The sequence below is a fragment of the Tinamus guttatus genome, unplaced genomic scaffold (genome assembly GCF_059628265.1).
Source record: "Tinamus guttatus ecotype Peru unplaced genomic scaffold, ASM5962826v1 Tinamus_guttatus_pri_ptg000843l, whole genome shotgun sequence".
In the NCBI taxonomy this organism is placed as follows: domain Eukaryota; kingdom Metazoa; phylum Chordata; class Aves; order Tinamiformes; family Tinamidae; genus Tinamus; species Tinamus guttatus.
The window spans coordinates 237,381-257,260 of record NW_028289377.1 but is presented as its reverse complement, the minus strand read 5'-3'; the positions used below and the strand labels follow the sequence as shown (position 1 = coordinate 257,260).

Sequence of the window (19,880 nt, the reverse complement as noted above, 5' to 3'; positions counted from 1 at the left end):
TAGAATGCTGAATTATCAGACACCCTAAATAGCTTAGGGAAGATTCCAGCATACTAAATCCCCACCTAACATTTGACCTACTGAGTCCACTTTATTTTTAAATAAATATTCAGTGGCAGGTGCTGTTATCCACATCTGTCCATATTTCACCATGATTTAATCCATTTATTTACCCTTCCATTACCGTTCTTATCATTAAATTCCATTCACTAACTAAATGCCCAGTACTTCCAGAAACAGATGTTGAATACCACAAAAATTTAAAGAGTGTTTTGTCATGAGTATCTTTTTATTCTCTCTCTCTCTCTTTCTCTCTCTCTCTCTCACACACACACACACACACACACACACACACACACACACACCCCACTCTCTTTCCTCATTCTATCAGGTTACGTAATTCATTTTGCCCATTATCAGAGACGAGAAAGATACCAAAAATGCCCGAATGCATAATATACATTTCTAAAGTCACTTTTAACTGCCACCAAAATAATGAAATCTAAATATAAGTAAATTAACCAAAAACTTCTCTAGACCACAAGAAAAAAAAAAAAAAAAAAACTCTATTTTAATTAGATATTCAACTTATATTCCAGACACCCTAAAGGTTTTTCACAGTACTCTTACCTACTTTTTTAACAAATGGAAAAATTCACTGCATGGACAGCACAGATATTACACAATACTTCATTTTCATTGGCTCTTCTACTTTATTAAATGTAGCTCAGTGAAGAACAGGTTACTATGGCATTCTGTACTTTTGGACCCGACTACATTCTCCTACATATGACTGCACTTTTAAGTCCCTTTTACGCAATTCGAAGTTTAAATAAGGCAGAGCTACACAGAACAATTAACTCAGAACAATCTATCCTGCAGCTCTAGAAAGTTTTTTAGCTGGTTCAAGTTGATTTTTAAAATCTTTTCTCTGGTATCAAAGATGTACCGGAGAGAACACACTCCTGTATTTTTTTTCCCTCAGCATACCTATTTGATCATACAAAGATAGTTAAAACATGCTATACAGGAGTCTCATTTATCTCAGATAATGAATCTCCTGTAAGCTTTAAGTAGTCCTAAAATATTTCAAACACAACAGGAAGGTTGTTTGAATGGAAATCTGGCAGCTCCATAAAAGAGATGGACTTTGAGCAAAGAAGGTAACAGATGACACCACACACAAGCTATAGCACACAGAAAAACACTGGATAACCCAAAGGAACTGATAAGAGGATGTAAAGCCCTTGGTTTCTACATGACTTGTAGTCCCAAGTCCAACCCAGTGTCATTCATTAATAGCCAGAACATTTTTGATAACTGTAGAAAAATGGATGAGTTTCTCAGCCTCTAGAGGAGAAATATATGTTTGACAGGATTTAAAGTTACTCACATGATCTGACTATTTTCTGACCATTTTATATGATTATCATCAAAGCTAACAGAAAACCTGTCTAGAAGGCAAGAGAAAGAACAGTAGATCAACTCAAGCTATTATTATTTGCAGCTGTAGACAAAACCATAATTTTTAATAAGTCAACCAACCAATCCAGTAGCCCTTCTGGACTTCAGTACTGTATTACATTGAGACACACACACACACACACACACACACGTACATATATAAAGTGTAAAGCCAACTGTAGGGAGGGGGGAGGTGCTTTTTTAAAATGCAGGTTTGTAGACCTATAGGCATGTGTAGATCCATAATACACAGAAAATTCTACACATCGGCTTTATAAAAGTACCACCTCTATCTCCGTTTGAACCTGTCACCTGGTATTGACAGCTCCTACTACTTAAAAATTAATAATAAACACCATAATCCACTTATCTTACAGCCTTTTTTCATATCTAAAATTAGAATAAACTCAACACAGGTGACACAACAACAACAAAGCACACTGAAGACATACATGCAAAAATCTCTCCCAATCTGTGTTTTTAAAAACCTTAAACTGTTACACGGCATTTTAACCTATAGTCTTATAGATCAGTGAAAGCTAGCAAATAGAGGCTGATGCTGCATTCTTTCATTACCTTGAAATACCAGCACACAATTAACAGTCGATCCTTCCACATAATTTTCTGGCATAGGTGACCAAACAAACGTGTAATAATCTCTTGAAGTACTCCAGCCAACCTACAATAAACCACAACAAAAAAGAAAACATTAAGGAGAAGAATTCATTATACACAGCTAGGATAGCAGGATCTGACCTTTACGACATACTGTAATATGTGTATTTCAGCTTCAGCATGCAATAAAAATATATTTAACAATGTTTAGAAATCAAGAATATTTTAACAAGCCTGCTAAGATTTAGCATGAATTTTATTAAGCTTGTTACCTGAGGCAATAAATGGGTCTAAGGCAATAAAAGGGTCTATATAAATTAAAACACCAGACAGTTTTCATTGTATATTAAGCTACTATTTGGTACAATATATTTAATTTTTTCTATAAAGATACATTAGTATGCAGAAAAACTAGAAAGATTAATTCAGAAGTTAGTACTAAGATGTTCATAAACATCTTATGCAAGTTCTGCCATGTTGTCTGCTTTGTGAACATAACCCAACACGAAGATGAGAAAAAAAAAAGCTTTTAATGAAAAGGATGGAGCAGACAGCTATTTTTTTTGAAGTTAAAAGGCCAAATTTGACAGGCCTGTAAGACTAGCACTATTTTAAAAACTTCTGAAATGCAGCATGCACTGAAATGCTAACTCTTCCTTACATACATTAAGTCTGCAGGAACACATATGTATGTGTATACTTAATATAAGTGGGCTATTGGCAAAAACACAGCTATGGTACCTCAACAGCTTGGGGACAACACCTTGAGTAGTCTACCTGGCACATTTTCTCCAGCAAACCCTGGTCCTCTGCCATCCAACATCTGCTTTCCCTACTATATCTCCCCTCCTCCCCATCTTCTACTGTTTCGATTCCTACAATACCTTTATTCCTGAATACACAACATTCAAGTTATCTGAGCATGTGAATTACCCCATGGCTTTTTTCAAATTAGTAAGATTTCAAGAGACACTGATCTATGGGGTATATATGTGAAAATGCGACACTGCAAAGAAGAAAACATGAAGAAACTGCATCTTTCTTGTGGCTGCAAAAATTTAAAATGGGATTGAGTAGTGTTGCTAACGCAACTCACTGCTGCAGAACACACAAGGTCCTTGCTGAGTAATGACAAGCAACAATCAGCTTCCACAGGAAGGATGAAAATGAAAACATGGTGAGAAGACAGACAGAAATAAGCAGTGGATGTTCTAGATTTAGATTTAGCTCTTCAAATATTTTAACTAAAGCTTTCGGTACTTTAAATCTTTTGTAACAGCATTTTCTTTCTAAACTAAATCTGAAGTATCTTATTGGAATTTAAAAATAAGAATTACTCTTACATGATCATAACCTCCTTTATGGCAAGACACTATAATGTCACAGATAAAAAGGCTAAAAAAAACATGCTGAATGGCTCAGGAGTGATCTAGAGGTGCTTTTTGATAAATATACTTTTTCATCTCTTTAAAAAAATAGTTGTATCAAAATATGGGTAATACTAAAAGAAATTAAGACTGCTCAAGAGAAAGGAAATTAAAAACTGAGATAAAGCACAAGATAAAGTCAGTGGCACAGGCCAGAGGAAACCAGAGCAAAAATGAAGAGAAAGATGAGGATGCTGGTTAGCAAGCCCACAGTTTACTTCAGCAAAAACAAAACTGTAGCTCTGGAAACAAAATTTATAGCATCCTTCCCATCAAGCATGCTGGCTTGCAGAAAACACTTTCCTTTTAATGAAAGGCACCAGAAAAGCAAGTCTCCTTCTCTGACTGCTAATCAGCACAACACAACTTATTCCAATCACAACAGATACAGACTATCCAGGCCACATCAGCTGGCACAAAGGGGTGGTACAGGAGGGAAGGAAGTGTCGGAATTTCTCTCAAGGATTCATTTGTTGTGATACCACACAAGGTATCTCAAGGATCCATTTGCCGGATACCTTTTCAGTGCAACATAAAAGGGGCTGCGCTGCAAGGCGTAGGAGACCACTTAGCCCGGGGTTCAATAGCTGGCATAGACCGGGCTACTTCCACACTGGATTCCCCTTAAGAGCAGCTCTTCCCGTCTCTCTTATCTGCACTACACTTAAAGAAATTTCTACTTGAGGTAAAAGTGAACCCAGGTCATCCTTCTTTAAGATAAAATGTTGATAATAAGAAAGAGACATAATATTAAAAAAAAGGGTGCATGGAAACTTGTTTTGGGTGCAAGTTGAAGGTCTCCTTGTAAACACAACAATTTGTATTTTGTTCATCTTCCTAGGTTTAGTATCAGACCCCAAAGGTCATATGGTTCAACAGGGAGCTGTTGTTAAATGGCATAGTAACTCCTAATTACTTTAGTATCAATCAGGAGTGCATACCAGAGAAAACCTGAGGGGCTTTTTAAAGAAAATATATTACTTACAACTTTCACAGAAAATGGCCATTTAAATAACTAAAGGCATGCAGTAAGATTTGAAAGTGATTTTGAAGCTCAGACTAAAACACGGAGCTTTCTAGCCAAAATATTCCTTAATTTTGAAGTATAAATAAAACTTACATTTTGATTCTTAAATAATAATTTTAAAAATCAGCCCACATGTTCAATTTTGAGAAGCAGTTGAGTAGCTGATAAAGATTATCCCATCTGCCTGCAAAACCCTTTACAGCCGATGCTCCACTTCTTGGGGTGACTCAGCACCTTCAATCCTGTTGTTTTTATACTGATACAGCAAGAGTCAGGGTGGGTGGGTGGATATATATATATATATATATATATATATATATATATATATATATATATGTATATATCCCTTATCCTAAATCAATTTTGACTCTTCAAATCTTCAACCCTATCTATGCAGGAGAACCCAGGAAAATCCCCAAAGAGAGAAAGAGCATTAACACACATCTTTAAGACCTGAAAATTACCATAGCAGGTAGAAGCACAGAAATCCCATTACATTCAGGAAACTTTCTGCACAAAAATAAAAGGAAATAGGATTTGTTCCTGTAATTCCTACTGAAATTCCCTCTAGTAGCTTTCTGGAACTGCAAAATGCAATGCATGTTTGATGTAATTTCATGTGCTATGTAAATTCCATAGATACTCAACTGAACTTTTACCACAGAAATTCATGGCAATTATTCTCTCCTGTTTCACCTAATTCAAATTCTAGCTGCCCAAGATTTAAGAAAACTGTCAATAATTTCACACCAAAGCAGCAAATAGAAATATGTGGTTAAGTGTTTAATTTGCTAGCATCTTTTTATTCATTTGTCTTTAATAAATGCATAGTTCTCATATCAGTTTAAAAAGTAAACACACTATCCACCGCTAAACATAAAAGCAAGGTGCCACTGAAACATTACATTTGAAGTGAAAACACACACGTACACAGACTTGTTAGACTAATTTAAAGAACTTGGGATTAGTCAAAGCAGACATTAAAAGACCCATATCCTAGCACACACACATTATGAAATACTTAAGAATCCTACAGCAAAACCTTGTGAAGTTAGAGGAGGAAAAAAAAAACAACCCTTCAAACAAAGTACAGGACTTGCAGTTAACTCTTAACTAGTTCATCATGTGTCCCTGTCAATATCACTATTTTGTAAGCAAATCATCCAAAATTCTTAAATATTTTGTTTGCAGATTTAACCCCCATGCACAAAATCCCAACTTCTTAGACAAAAAAGAAGTCTTAAATTATAGATCGTGAGTTTTTTAACTGCACTGATAATGAGTTATTTGCATTAACTTCAAACAATTAACTATTATTAACTATCGAGTAACTATTAACCCAGCCTGTCAACCTCTCCATTCTTCTACATTTAATTCCCCAAAATCATTTTCAGAAAGCCATTTCTAAAATGGAAAGCTGACAATGTATTCCAACCCCCTTGCTTTCCAATGATTAACAGCCCAGAATGCTTCAAAAAATCCTTTCTTCCATCTACTCAAGCCATTCTATTAAACAAAAATATGAAGTGTATGACTACACATCACATATCATATCCAGATTATGCTACCATGTACAAACAACGTTACTCAAAAATCCTCACTATTTAACTCATTTTCTTTCCATAAAATAGAAAACTTTAGTAAGACATTATGGAATAATCCATTTACTGTATTTCAGCTTCCTACTGAAGCTGAAGTTTTGTTATCTTGGGAGCACTCTGCATTTCAAAGCAATCAGACTTATTGCAGCTTAAGATATTTCGAACTACTTGTTTTGTTACATATGCACCTATTTAGATGTGAAAAGTATCTGTAGGCACAGGGGAAGTGTTGAAGACCAGAAGTTTTAGATGCCCAACGCTGAGCAGTTCTTCAGTTTGGCTAGGAACTGAGAACGACTCCACTGCCCACAACACTAATCAGACTGCACCTCCTTCTCCTGATAGGTTTTCAGTCACCATGAAAGCTTTCTCATATTCAGTGAGGTCCCTGGACCTATTCTCACCAAAATGGCCCACATTCAATTAATTTAGTCATATTTACATTTTACTCGCAGCATACGTCTCCAAAAAAAAAAAAAAAAAAAAAAAAAAAAAAAAAAGCTAGGAAAAATACAGCTGACTAGCAAACTAAATGATGCAAAACAAAAAACAAAAACACACAACCACCAAACACACACACCTGGGAATCATCTGCATGTCAATGAGTTATCAAATAAATATTTGAGGAAAAATAATGAAAAACATTTTATTTTGCTGTTCCTCCTTTAGTATCTATTTGATTTAGTCTTACACAAAATGCAAGTTTTCCAGGATACAAACTCCCTTATAACTGTACAGTGCTTATCACATATAAACAAGTTCCACTTTCATTTTTAATTTATTGAACTAAAGGTGAAAGTGGAACTTTTTAAAAAAAAAAAAAGGCTAACAAACAAAACAACATCTAGAATTCAGTGACACCTTGTGAATTACTTATTCAATCTGCTTCAATTCCCTTCACCTCAAACCGCCATTCTAGGTATTTACAAACCAGGAGGAAAGAAGGAATAAGTTTTTTTTTCTTTAATTTCTTTCGTATTTTACTCATTTTCTCTCTTTTTATAATGCCTTGACAAAGTCAGCTGACAACCTTCAGTGTGATTGCCTTAACTATTCCAGGTTTAGTCAAGGGCAGTTATCACTTTCTTCCTTGGCTTCAAAAAGTTTTTATGCAATGTTTTTATGCAACGGGAAGGACTGCCGTTTTCATCACGCTGCATTAAGAATATCTTATCTATACAAAACATGCTCTAACAACTGAACGAAGAGGTAAACCCAGGAAACACTTGTTTAGTTGAATCAATTTTAACTTATTCAGTGGGCCTTTCTTGTAAATCCCTAACATTATTACCCAATTCTAAAACAGGCTACAACACACACTCTTCAGGAAGTTTCACTAAGTTTTGCCTTTTTTAGTATTTCAAGAGAAAAAATACGTAGTTTAGACCGTAATTCTGCAAAGCACTCCAAGTACTGTAAATGTACAATAGCTCTGAAAGAAGCAACGTTACAGACAATAAACAGCATTTGCACACACATGAACACACTATAATTACTATTAACAAAAACTAGAGTGACCAGCCCTTACATTTTTTTAAAAAGTAGTTGTTTCAATCCAAAGCACAGAGAATACAAATGCTGAGAGAAAATGCAATGGGGCCAAGTATCCTCAGAAGCGATTTCTTCACCACAATAGGGCAAATCCTTGTTTGCGCCATAACCGAGTTTTGTTTGTGCTATAACTGAGTTGAAGTAACATTACTCATCAGTCCCAGCAGTGCCACTGTGGCTACAGCAACTCTACTAAGGGCAAATTTGTATGGGAGAGGTAAAAATTTCTTAGGAGCTGTTTAACAGCTGGAGAAAAAGAAAAAAAAAAAAAAAAAAAAAAAAAAAGAGAGAGACACCTGAGGGCAGTGAAGCCCTTACTGGGCAAAATTACCCACTGGAGGTTGACGAATAGTGCGTTATGTTCAAAAGTCTATCACATCAATAGCATGACAGTGCTACTATCAAATACTGATGCTTAGATGCCAATTGTAGAAGGGACAACTACACAACAAGAACACTATCAAAAATATATTACAAGACGGACCTGAAGAAAAACTCTTTTAAAATGATTGTATTTTGGTTACATTAAGGTAGATATTTCAAAATAAGTGAATACTGAAGTCAGAGACACATCTTTATTTTTATTAATATTTCTAAGAACACTTTATATGACATGCAATTTTGACTTGCATCAGTCCCAGTCATTAAAGACTTTATCTCAGAGATGGTATCACTGTTCACAATGAGATAAGCATTTTTGTACAGCAAGAGCCCAAAGGTTAAACCTTTGGTTCAGGTAGAAGGTAGAAGATGGCTGCAAGGTCCTCAACTGGATCTCAGCTTTCGTAACGTTATGATGTTCTCACATGTCTGTGCCCAAGGAGGCCCATCTCTGCTGAGTGTTATGAACACGCACAACCAATCTTTTAATCCAGGCTATTGCGAACATATGGTACTTGTTGCTGTATCAAGGTACTATCAGAATCCTAACCTATTACCATCTCGGCAGTTTATTTCCATCGCATGGTTCAGAGGAATTTGCCAACATGACATTGACATAGGGTGCCTAGACCACAGGGGACTTTCTCCCTTACGAAGCATCAATCAAAATGAGAATGGAAACAATATGAACTCTTTAAAAGACAACTTGGTACATGTGTAAAGGACTGTCCAAAGAAGTGTTATGACAGATCAAAGAGTAACAGAGTTACTGTTTACTTTAAGAGATAAGCATGAAAACGTAGTAAAAAAATAGGGTGGGTGGAGGGAAAGATTAATTTATTATCACATTTCATGAAACTATAAATTAGTATAATTTTTTTCTTCCAAAATTGTTACCAGCTACTGACCTTTTCGTTACATCACTCCTTTCTTTCATCACACAAACCTACTACAGTAAATATTATTAGAAAATTCATGACACTTTGACAAGAAGTACTACGACATTTAAGTCACAGTTAATATCAGATAAGACTAGATTATTTTCATCCTGCTTAGAGACGTTAAAGAACATTGTTCATTTTCTGCATGAAAATGAAGAGGGCTTAAAAAACAAAATAAACAAACAAAAAAAAGCAGGTATTTTAGATTTGCCTTTCCTAAGGCAGCAAATCAGAAAACAGCAAATTCTGTCTACTTTGTGAACAGAGTAATCCCCAAAATATTCCAAATTCCTAAACCAAACCAAACCAAAAAAAAAAAAAAAACACCACCACAAACACCAAATCAAATCTCTTCTCCCGGCCATTTTAAAACATTACATGCTGTCCCCATTATGTCTGCTATGCGGTGACAATCTGAAAATTTTTTTTTCCGATATGTGCCTAGTTGATACATATCTAGTTGATGTCCTGTACTCCATACATGGAGTGATCTGTAGATGCAGATACAGGTGATCTGTAGATACAGAAGCAATGAATAGCCGAGACAGCTGTCTACAAAAGTAGGACAGTGAAACTGCTCACACAAAGTATAGCCTTATTTGTGATTCAAAAGCTAAACAGCTCTGAACAGTGTGTACATATATATAAATAAACCTATAGTCTTGTCTTGATACAACACAGCAACTAAGCTATTTGCTACCTTATCAATTAAATCCACTATTAAATTCTGTTACAGGACTTTGAGCATAAACAAGCCAATTCTGAGGTTAACTGTAAATCACAATTTCTGCCTCTTCAATGCATTATGTTGCATATAAATACATGTACTGTACTGATGCACGAACAGCAGCTTCAAGCTCACAGAACAAGCCTGAAATTCCTGTGCTCAAATAATCTACTAAAATCTTCCCAACACTGGTTACTCATTTTTTTCCCAATGTTAGGCTAGCAGAAAATCAGATCGCCATAATTAATTGCAGATATTAAAAATGAATTTCCTTTTCTTCTCTAGAGGCACATACTCAATCCCAGAGTATGTGTAACATTCTTATGGTATGACTTTAATTGTAAAGTAGCCTACATAGAAAAATACACCAATTAGAACTCAAGAACACAAAAGCTCTGATGGACTAATAACGACAAAAAAACAAAACCATTCTTTTAATATAGGTAAAAGTTACTTGCTTATAATGTCTTTCCAGCACGTTGGCCTCAGCAAAAATTGTAGGTCTCAAAGCTTCAGAAATCTAAAAAATACATTATGCACAAACCACTCTACTCACTTCAAGTGGAGGATTTCACTGTGTTTTTGAAATGTATAGTAAACCAGACTCTACTAGACACTAAATATCTGTCAATCCTATTCACACACAAATGCCCTAGACAGAGAAGCAATCACTTTTTCCTAAAAGCCAAATAGATCTTTTCAAACACTTCTGCAAATCTGGCCAATATGCATTAATAATGAGAAAACACAAAACAAAACAAAAAAGCTACACACGCCAAAAAAAAAAAAAAAAAAAAAATCACATGACAATATGATTATTTCACTTTATGGAGAAATAATCACAAGCTGTAGAGTTCCCCATAGAGAGCTTAGGATCACCTCTCGGCCACACAATTTTTGCAACCAAATGTAGCACATATCAACTGTTCCTCCTGGCTTCAAAGGTTTTGATCTGCATTACTCAAAGGGTCTCTCCAAATTTAGGTTAATCGGAGAGAAGAGGACGGAAAGAACAAGGGAATAGCTGGCTCAGATTATTCTGTGAGTAGAGATCCTCTATGAAATCCATCACAAATGATAAACTTTCTCCCTCTCTGGCTCCACATCAGGAACATCGAGTCCTGTCATCTACACTTCCCTCACTACAGGGAAAGATCTCAATTCTGGTTGCAATAAAAGAGCAGGACAGATTCGGGCTCAGTAAGAATATGCCGAGCACTAGACCAGTACTACCAAAACTGTGTTTTCTGTTTCAGGTTTACTTCCCAACATGGTAGCACAAGCAAGGACAGAGGTTAACAATCAAGACCTTTTGGAGTTTGATTACAGATAGACTTTGACCCTCCAGAACATCAAAAATTAAGAAACAGCAACAATGAAAGATAAGAGTCAAAAATTGTTTTCTAATCTTTCCTTGGAAAGAAAAAAGGGAACACACAGAAATCACCATACAGTCAAAATTTCTTCTCATATGATGTTACTGATGTTTTTTGTCTTCATTAATGTACTTTGTATCGTACTGAAATTCACAGTCTAGTAAGGAGTGCACATCTTTTAGATACGTATGTATGAAAATGGTGTGATTGGAATATTCTCCTTTGTCCCATAATTCACTGCATAGGCAACACTATCCCTATGGTTATGAGCACTAGGCTTGCTTTTATCTAAACAATAAAATAATTTGGAAAGTTTTAAATTTTGACCTTGTGCCCAGAAGCTCTGTTTGCCTGTTTATTCGGCATTACAAAAGACCAACATTTAGCAACTTAAATCACACTGGAGATCATTAAAAAGTTTCATCTACGGTCTATTAAGCTCTTTTCAGCTGTATTAAGCAGCTAAACTTCAGCAGCATTGCTATTGTTTGGAGACTTGTTTAGTTCTTTGTAATAATGCTGTATGCCACAGACCCTTAGCTCAGAGTGAGGTCCTAGTCTACATCCCAACAAGACATATCAAACACTAGGCCAATTAAAAAAATAATAATAATAAATAAATAAAAAAAACTTAGAACTATCTTTTCAATCCTAACTACACCAGAACTACCAGCTACAGTAATAAGCACATTTTTCTGATAGTCAGTAGATTGTAGCTTAGGAGTTATCTTCCATGTAGTATCACAACTCAACTCCCAAATAAGACACAAGGCCTACAAGGCACTTTTTGATAACCTCTGCTAGGCAACAGTGAGACAGAAAATTATCTTACTTCGGCTCCTCTAAGTTGCTTTTTCTAGATATCTTCCTTGCAAGAATATTTCAAAAGGCAATGACAAACCTTCAGCTTTCACTGAAGGCACTACTGCATACTACAAAACAGAAGTGATGAAAACTGAATACTGAGGTACAGAAAACATGGAAGGAGGGCAGAAAACTCAGAGGGGGCAGAAGCAGAAAGAACCTGCATAAAGAAAAAATACAGCACCTGAAAGAAAAAAGTATACTAGATGGAAGAAAAAGATGAAATGCAGAGCAAAAAGAATTTTCTGTATAAAAATAAACACAATAAAACATACAGAAATAAACTCTTACAATCAATTTATTCCCCTTAACAATAAATCCATTACTAGCATCACTTTTCATGCAAGCTACACAACACTAGAGCACTTAACAGAATCACAGAATAACTGAGGTTGGAAGGGACATCCCTGCACAGGCAGCCACCTTGCACAGGACATTGCAGCACACTGCACAGGATCACGACCAGGCAGGTTTTGAATATTTCCAGGGAAGGAGATTCCACAACCTCTCCAAGCAACCTGCTCCAGCGCTCTGCCACCCTCGCAGTCAAGAAGATTTTCTTTAAATTAAGGCAGAGCTTCCTGCGCTTCAGTTTGTGGTCGTTGCCTCTTGTCCTGTCACTGGCCACCACTGAAGAGTCTGGCGCCATCCTCTTGCCACCCTCCCTTAAGGTTTTTATACACACTGGTAAGGTCACCCCTCGGCCTTCTCTTCTTCAGGCTGCACAGGCCCCACTCTCTCAGCCTCTCCTCGTAGGACAGATGTTCCAGCCCCCTGATCACCTTTGCAGCCCTGTGCTGACTCCCTCCAGCAGACCCCTGACTCCCTCCAGCAGTTCCATGTCCCTCTCATACTGGGGAGCCCAGGGACACCAGGGCTGAGTGGAGGGGCAGGACCACCTCCTGGGACCTGCTGGCAGCACTCCTCCTGACGCACCCCAAGACCATGGGCCTTCTTGTGGCACTGTTGGCCCATGGCCAGCCTGCAGTCCACCAGCATCCCCAGGCCCTTCTCCACAGAACAGGTCACCCCCAGCCTGCACTGGTGCCTGGGGTTGTTCTTGCCTGCACACAGGCCCCAGCACTTGCCATGGCTGAGCTTCAGGAGAGTCCTCCCCACCCATCTCTCCAGCTTGTCCAGGTCTCTGTGAATGTCAGTATGGCTCTCATGTAGCAGCCATGACTGCCAGTTTCATATCCTCAGCAAACATGCTGAGAGTGCTCTCTGTCCCTTCATCCAGGTCACTGATGACTACACTGCACCCTGGGGGACACCACTAAGCCTCCAACCAGACTGCGCCACTGATCACAACCCTTTAAGCTCTGCTCTTCGGTCAGTTCTCAATCCACCTCACTGTCCACTCACCTAACCCACGCTTCCTGAGCTTCCCTATGAGGATGTTATGGGAGGCAGTTTCAAGAGCCCTGCTGAAGTCAAGGTAAACAATATCCACTGCTCTCCCCTCATCTACCCAGCCAGTCATTCCATCACAGAAGGCTATCAGATTGGTTAAGCATGATATTCGATAAATAAAAGCAGTTTTCCCCCTCTTCCGATTTGTAAAACACGTGAATCGGATCCCTAAAAGCTGCTCTTCAAAACAGAACTTTAAAAAAGTTTAAAGAAAAACTTATACCATTTTTTCCCATTAAGCAGCCATTTCAGTCAGGTAGGCCTAGCCCTTCACTCCCTCCTTGCCAGATCACTTTCGTCTCAATCACAGTGCTGGCAGCTCACTCGCCTGTTACCCCACACAGCCAAACTGGGACACTAAACTAGCTGGGAAATAAGGTGATGAAAGCAGGAACCATAGAGGGTAGGTGTTTCTCAGGCAGATCACTTCCCTGCTCCAGTTCGCTGTACAAACAGCTGCACTAGCAAAACAAGCAGGATGGTACAAGGCTGCATGCTTACATGTGTGTGCATGCACATATATGAGAATGTGTGTATACAGGTGTTATATGCATATATATGTGTATACATGAGAGGATGTGTGTGTGTATGTGCACATATATACATACATATAAGGATATATATTTGTACAAATATAAATACATACAACCAATACCTACTTAAGACATCACTGCTGCCAAAGAAAATGCACTTGGACTTGCAACATAAGTGAAAAACACTCACTTAAAGGTCCTTATAAAATTGTTCAGTACAATAAAAAAAGTTCTTAGCTAACACAGCTGAAGCTGCCGTCATCTAAGATGGAACAAAAATCAGCATTAAAAACACTAATAATAACGTTCATAAGAAAAAAAAAATCTTAGCCTCTACTTTTAATTTTTTATGCTAATCTGAAATTATCACTAGACTTTTTTTTTTCCCCCAGATAGAGGAAAGCATCTATTCCAAATATTGACTATTACAACATGAATAACTTTGTGGTAATCCGGGCAAAGGTTAAAAAATGCTATTTTAAACATGTTTGTTTTCTAAAAAGTTTATTCCCTCAGTGAGACGAGGTGGACTTCTAGTCCCCCTACACAGTCACTGAATTGATGCTTTGACGCTTACAGAAGCGTAGTTTTCCCTACCTACTAGGCCAATACAGAAGGCTACTAATCCTCGTTCCCACCTAATTAGTCAAGAATTCCTTGTTGCTTAATGCTGAAAATCACTTTTCTAGGCATACATCGCATCCTAAGTATGTGATGATACCACCCCGACACGTTTCATTAGTTTACAAAGCACCTCAAGCTGGATGGATGATTATCCTGTAATAGTAGTTTTCTTGAAGTTAGTCATTTTTACACCCAGATCACAGTATATACAACTTTTGTCTGAAATATCTATCGCAAGAAAAATGAGTTTTTTTACTTTACTGTAAACATTACCCATGCGCATACATATTCATATGTACAGATATGGCTGGACAACTGGCTTCATTCAACTCATTGTACTGTAACTATGTTAAAACTGGATGCCCAGCACTAGTTAGGATAAACTGACAGAGCCGAAGAAAGCTATTTCCATCCTTTTCCCCATCTCACGATGTTTCTTTTCTTTGAACTCAGACAAGGAATTTAATTAAAAAAACAATTCTGTCTCTAAAAAGTTGGTTTTAACTCAATCAATTCCCTGATGTGGTTCATAACACAACAGCTTGTTTTACATAACGCAGAGGAAGCAGGAGAAAAAAAGCCACTTGAACAGAAGAAGGAACAGCAGCAGGACTAACTAATGCCAGCTTAAAGTGTTCCTCATCTGACTGCCAAATCTGTATTAGCTGACATTGCCAACGTAGAACAAAAACCTCATACATCAATAATTTACTACATCTATCATCACAATCAAGAGGAGATCAAAGGGAAAGATATCTGTATTATGTACACAGCATTTCATATAATCACTGAAAAATCCCTAATTAGAGATTTTGGGTTCCCACCAACTGCCTCCCTCTCTCAGATCCACACACACAAAGCCACAGTATTCATTTCTCAAAGTATATTTAAATAACTTCAAAATATTTATGTGTAATATGAGCAACACCAACTCTTGAACGCTTTGTCAGTCATGTTAACGGAACTCAAATCTTTACTAAAACATTAAAGTTGCTGAGTCACACCATTGGTTTGAACTTTCCAGATAACCAAAATTCACAGACATATTTAGGAAACCTCACATCAATAACATCTGCTTGTAGTTAGTGCCTCCCTTGCGCAATTTGGGGACTGTACAGTCATTGCATGTAGCATTTAAATGACTAGAGTACTTGTACTTTGGCAGAAGTCACTTGGCTTGCAAAAGACTAACAGTTCATTGGTCATCTGCCACTGGTGACATGACAAGAAGTCATGTATTCTTAAACTAAGAGCAGGCAGTTTCTGAGGCAAAGGTTCTTCAGTAATAGATGATTTGTTACTCCTATCCACTGCCAAGGTATTCTGAAGCCCTTTATCAAAACATCCTTTAAATGCTCAAATACCTTACTGAACTATGATCTATTAAGAGCTATATTGACAATAAAGCATACAAGTACTCTTGAATAGGAATAGATAAAAGATGTAATCCATTTCTAATCCCAGGAAAGAGACTTATTAACCTTTAAAAATTAGCAGGGTAAGTGTCTTCAGCAAACCTCTAAACTTACAAAAAGAAATATTACAGCTCTTTTTTAGTTCTTGCAAGAAGTGGTTGCAACTTTTGTGATTAAATTCTTGGTCTGAAATTGCACGTTCTTTGAAACCTAGTGTTCTCAAAGTGGTTCTGTTCAGAACAAGAGAATACAACTTAAATTTTTAATCACATCATGCAGGTAGGAGTCCCTTGGATCAGGCTGGAACAGATTATGAAATAAATAAATGAGAGTTCCACAGATGGTTAAATTTTTGTTTTTACTGCAGCACAGCCCGTTTAACACATTGCCTGTTCCTCCCTCCAGTCACACCCACTCAGTCACACTAACAAAATGTTTTGCGCAGCTCAAAGCACACCAAAGCAGTGATACAAAGCAGTTTGTTTGGCCCCACTCCTTCCCTTTTTAATTTTTTTTTCTCCTCAAAACAACAATGAATTTTAGTAATCTCTACTGTTCTGCCTGGCATAGCAACAAAAATGAGCCAGGAACATGGGTCATAATCTCTCCAGCTTGACTTTTTTCATTCCACACATATTTTACATTTACTTTGGCTCATATTTTTCGTAACTTCGGTCCGACTCCAACTGAACTCTTTGCCTACACTCCTCTTCCCAAATTATCTCCATTTAGCTGTGCATCCCATGACCTCATCACAGCTTCCCTCTACTCCAGCAGAGTTTACTCATTTCTCCAATTTTGTCCTCCAATTCCACCTCTTGGTTAAAAAAAAAAAAAAAAAAAAAAAAAAAAAAACCTCCAAGGACTCATATAGCAGCAACTAACACATTTGTTTTATTTCACTCAGAATGCTAGCAAACAAGCAGCAATTACTTTGAGCTTACATGTGTTTAGTTTGGATGGGGTAAAATGAAGTATTCCACTTTACAGGACAGTTTTTATAGCTGTTGGAATTTTTAAAACTAGTAAGAGAAAACAAGAGGGAATATCTGGAAAATGGAAATAGAACAAGCTTTGCTTACCTTGAAAATGCCAACCCAGTCCTTCTGATGAGGATGGATATACTGGGTCAGTGTATAGTGACATTCAAGGTGCGCGTTTGGAAGATAACTTTTTGCCACATTTTGAAAAATCACATGTGCAAAATTGGATGTCTGCAAAGCATTAGCTGAAGATGGAACTTCTTGAAAGGATGACATGGCTGATCTGTAACAAAATGTTAGAAGTTACTACTAAAATACAGTGGAAGAATTTGGTTATAAAAGAATCTATTTGAAATGCACAAGATAGAAACTTAAGAATTAATTCCACTCTTCCAAAACCAGACTGAAATAGGCCAAGTTCTCCCAAGCGCAGTGCCTCAGCATCACTCCAAAACAATCATCTCTTATAATGAAAGAGCATCCACTTCAGTGAGGACACAGAAGAAGAAAAGGCATCACTGGGCTGAATGGCCCTAACATTACATCTCAAAAATAGCAGGAGAAAGTGGCGGAAAAAAAACGTGATGAAGGGAAAAAAACAATTTCCTCATTTCTCCTGAGGAAGATAGAAGTGAGAGAGCATCTTGCACTGTTCTACAAGCCCCTCATCCTGCAGATTTAGTTTTACTACCATGAACTGTAGACTTCATTGATAGTGAGAACATTTAGGTGCATATGCAGTTTGATGGATTAACACTGAATTCAACTGGATTGTACAAGCACTACTGCACTTTCTGTTCAGGTCCTCATTCAGGTTACATTTCACTGAAACCTACAGAAATGAAAGAGACGCTTCACAACCAGACCAAGAACATCCCTTCCTTAGATCGAACAACTCTGTCAGAAAGCTAAATTTAAATAAGTTTCAACTGGCAAGTTTCAACTATCAGATTTTAGTCTGCCATCACAAGTTTGTCAGAACATTGAGTATGAGAGGATTGAGGGCTTATTTCTGGCAAGAAGAGCTCATATTTCCTAAAATAAAATGTGCTCAGGACTAAACAGTTATTCATCTGAACAAGTAAGAAACAGAGATGTTTTTGGTTAAGCCTTCAATATTTTAAGCGCATTATCATCTGACTCAATGTAATTGAGGCACATACGGACACCAAGAAACACAAGCCAAAAAAAAAAAAAAAAAAACCCTTAATAGTGAAAACTAGGAAATATAGAAACTAGGTAAGAATTTACAAAACCAAAAAACTGAATAAACATTAAAAGATTTTCTTTAGGGACAAGGAGGAGTACATCTTTGGAGAATACAAATAAATCCCATCTGTTATAGAACTTCAAGATCTACAGGCATATAACAGGTTTTAGAGCCTACAACTCTGAAAATTCTCACCCCCCTCAAAAGAGAAAGTTATACTCATGATACCTCTCAAAATCACCCCAAACCATAGAACTTTAAGAAAAAGTTTTTTTTTTAAATAAACAACTCTCCCTCTCAAAAAAAAAAATAGTCACAACTTTCTTCCAAGTTTAACTAACGCATTCATTTTTAATAGCTTTATGGTATCTGAGGCAAAGCCAAATACTATCGGCATGAAACAGAATATCACTTTTTGTTAGCCAGAATAATGAAATAAAAATGCAAAGCATTAACAACAAAAACAACGGGATTTAACATTTTCTTGAAACAGACTTATTTCAGAAACTGGGAAATTCCTTACGACAGCCTCTTAGAGCAGGCAAAGGCCAAGCACTCGGTTTTGGTCTGTCAGCCAAGCGTGGCTTTACTGGAAACGCCAGCAAAGGGGCTCTGCTTCCCCAGGGCGAGAGAGAGCTCCAAGTCTGCCCGCGCGCAGGGCAGCAGGGATTAGCGCTGGGCAGCAGCAAAATCCGCGGGGCTTAGGTGAAGCCGAGACCTACTTACGGGTCCAGGATAGCTGCGGGGACGCTGAGTGCTCACTCCCTAAGGGCGAAGCTCGCAGGGCGAACAGGGAGCACAAGGAAAAGCTGCGTGAGGCCACGGACGTGCCAGGCCCCGCGCGGGGCGGCCGCTCGCCGCGCGGAAAAGCCCCGCGGGGCGCCGAGCTCGCCAGGCAGGAAGCACCAGAACGGGCCGGGCCGGGCCGGGCCGCCCGCACGGCTCCTCCCGCTGCACCTGACACCGCCGGGCCCTCCCTGCCAGGGCCCATGGCGGCCCGACCTGGCACCGACCACCTCTGCCCTCGGCCTGGCCGCGGCGGCCATGAAGGCGGGGGAAGGGAGCAACGGCCGCCCCAACGGCTACGGCCCCCCAGCTGGGTGGGCGGCCCCCAGGTGGCGCAGAACAGTCGCCCCCGTTTCAGAGGTGCCGCGGCGGGAGGAAGAGGAGAGCAGCGACGCGGGGAGAAAGCGCCGAGCCCACCCGCCCCGCTCCGGCCGGCGCCGCGGGCCCCTTACCTCGGAGGACGCCGGGGACATCAACACGGGGCCTCCGCCATGGACTCCTCGCCGCGCCGCCTCCCGCTCGCGTCACTTCCAGAGCCGCCCCCCCGCGCGGGGCGGGCCGCTCACTGGAACCGGCTGGAGCCGGCGCGGGCACGGGCGGCCGCGGCGGCCTCGTCGCGGGGCTCCTCGGAGCTGCCTCCGCCTTCGCACCCGCCCTGGGGCGCTCCTGCCCGCCGGGGTCTCAGCCGTGAGGCCCGGCTGGCCCTGGGGCCGGCGCTTGACCCACAGCTTCATTACCGAGACTTGTGTAACAATCCCATAGCCCAGTTTCATCGCCTCCTTCCGCACCCAAAATGCAGTTATTTGCACCTCTCTCACGGTGATTCATCCCCCAGCCACAGCAGGTCTTTACAAAGCAGCCACTGGGTGAGACAGGAGTGAAACCAAATACGTAGTAGATACAGCTCTTCTACTTGCCTAAATCGGCCTACCTTCATTTAAA

The 19,880-nt window shown here is 38.9% G+C and overlaps 1 protein-coding gene across 2 annotated transcripts in view; it reads right to left on the bottom strand.

Annotated features, from left to right (window-relative positions):
- TAX1BP1 (Tax1 binding protein 1) overlaps positions 1-19,483 on the bottom strand; it is a 53,969-nt gene extending 34,486 nt beyond the window's left edge. For both annotated transcript variants that reach the window (XM_088537671.1, XM_088537672.1), the window contains exons 1-3: positions 19,391-19,483; positions 17,042-17,225; positions 2,041-2,143 (exon numbers count right to left, since the gene is read on the bottom strand). In XM_088537671.1, the coding sequence (XP_088393797.1) occupies positions 2,041-2,143; positions 17,042-17,218 (280 nt within the window). In that variant the 5' untranslated portion in view covers positions 17,219-17,225; positions 19,391-19,483. The remainder of the gene's footprint in view (positions 1-2,040; positions 2,144-17,041; positions 17,226-19,390) is intronic.
- Between the last annotated feature and the right edge of the window lie 397 nt (positions 19,484-19,880).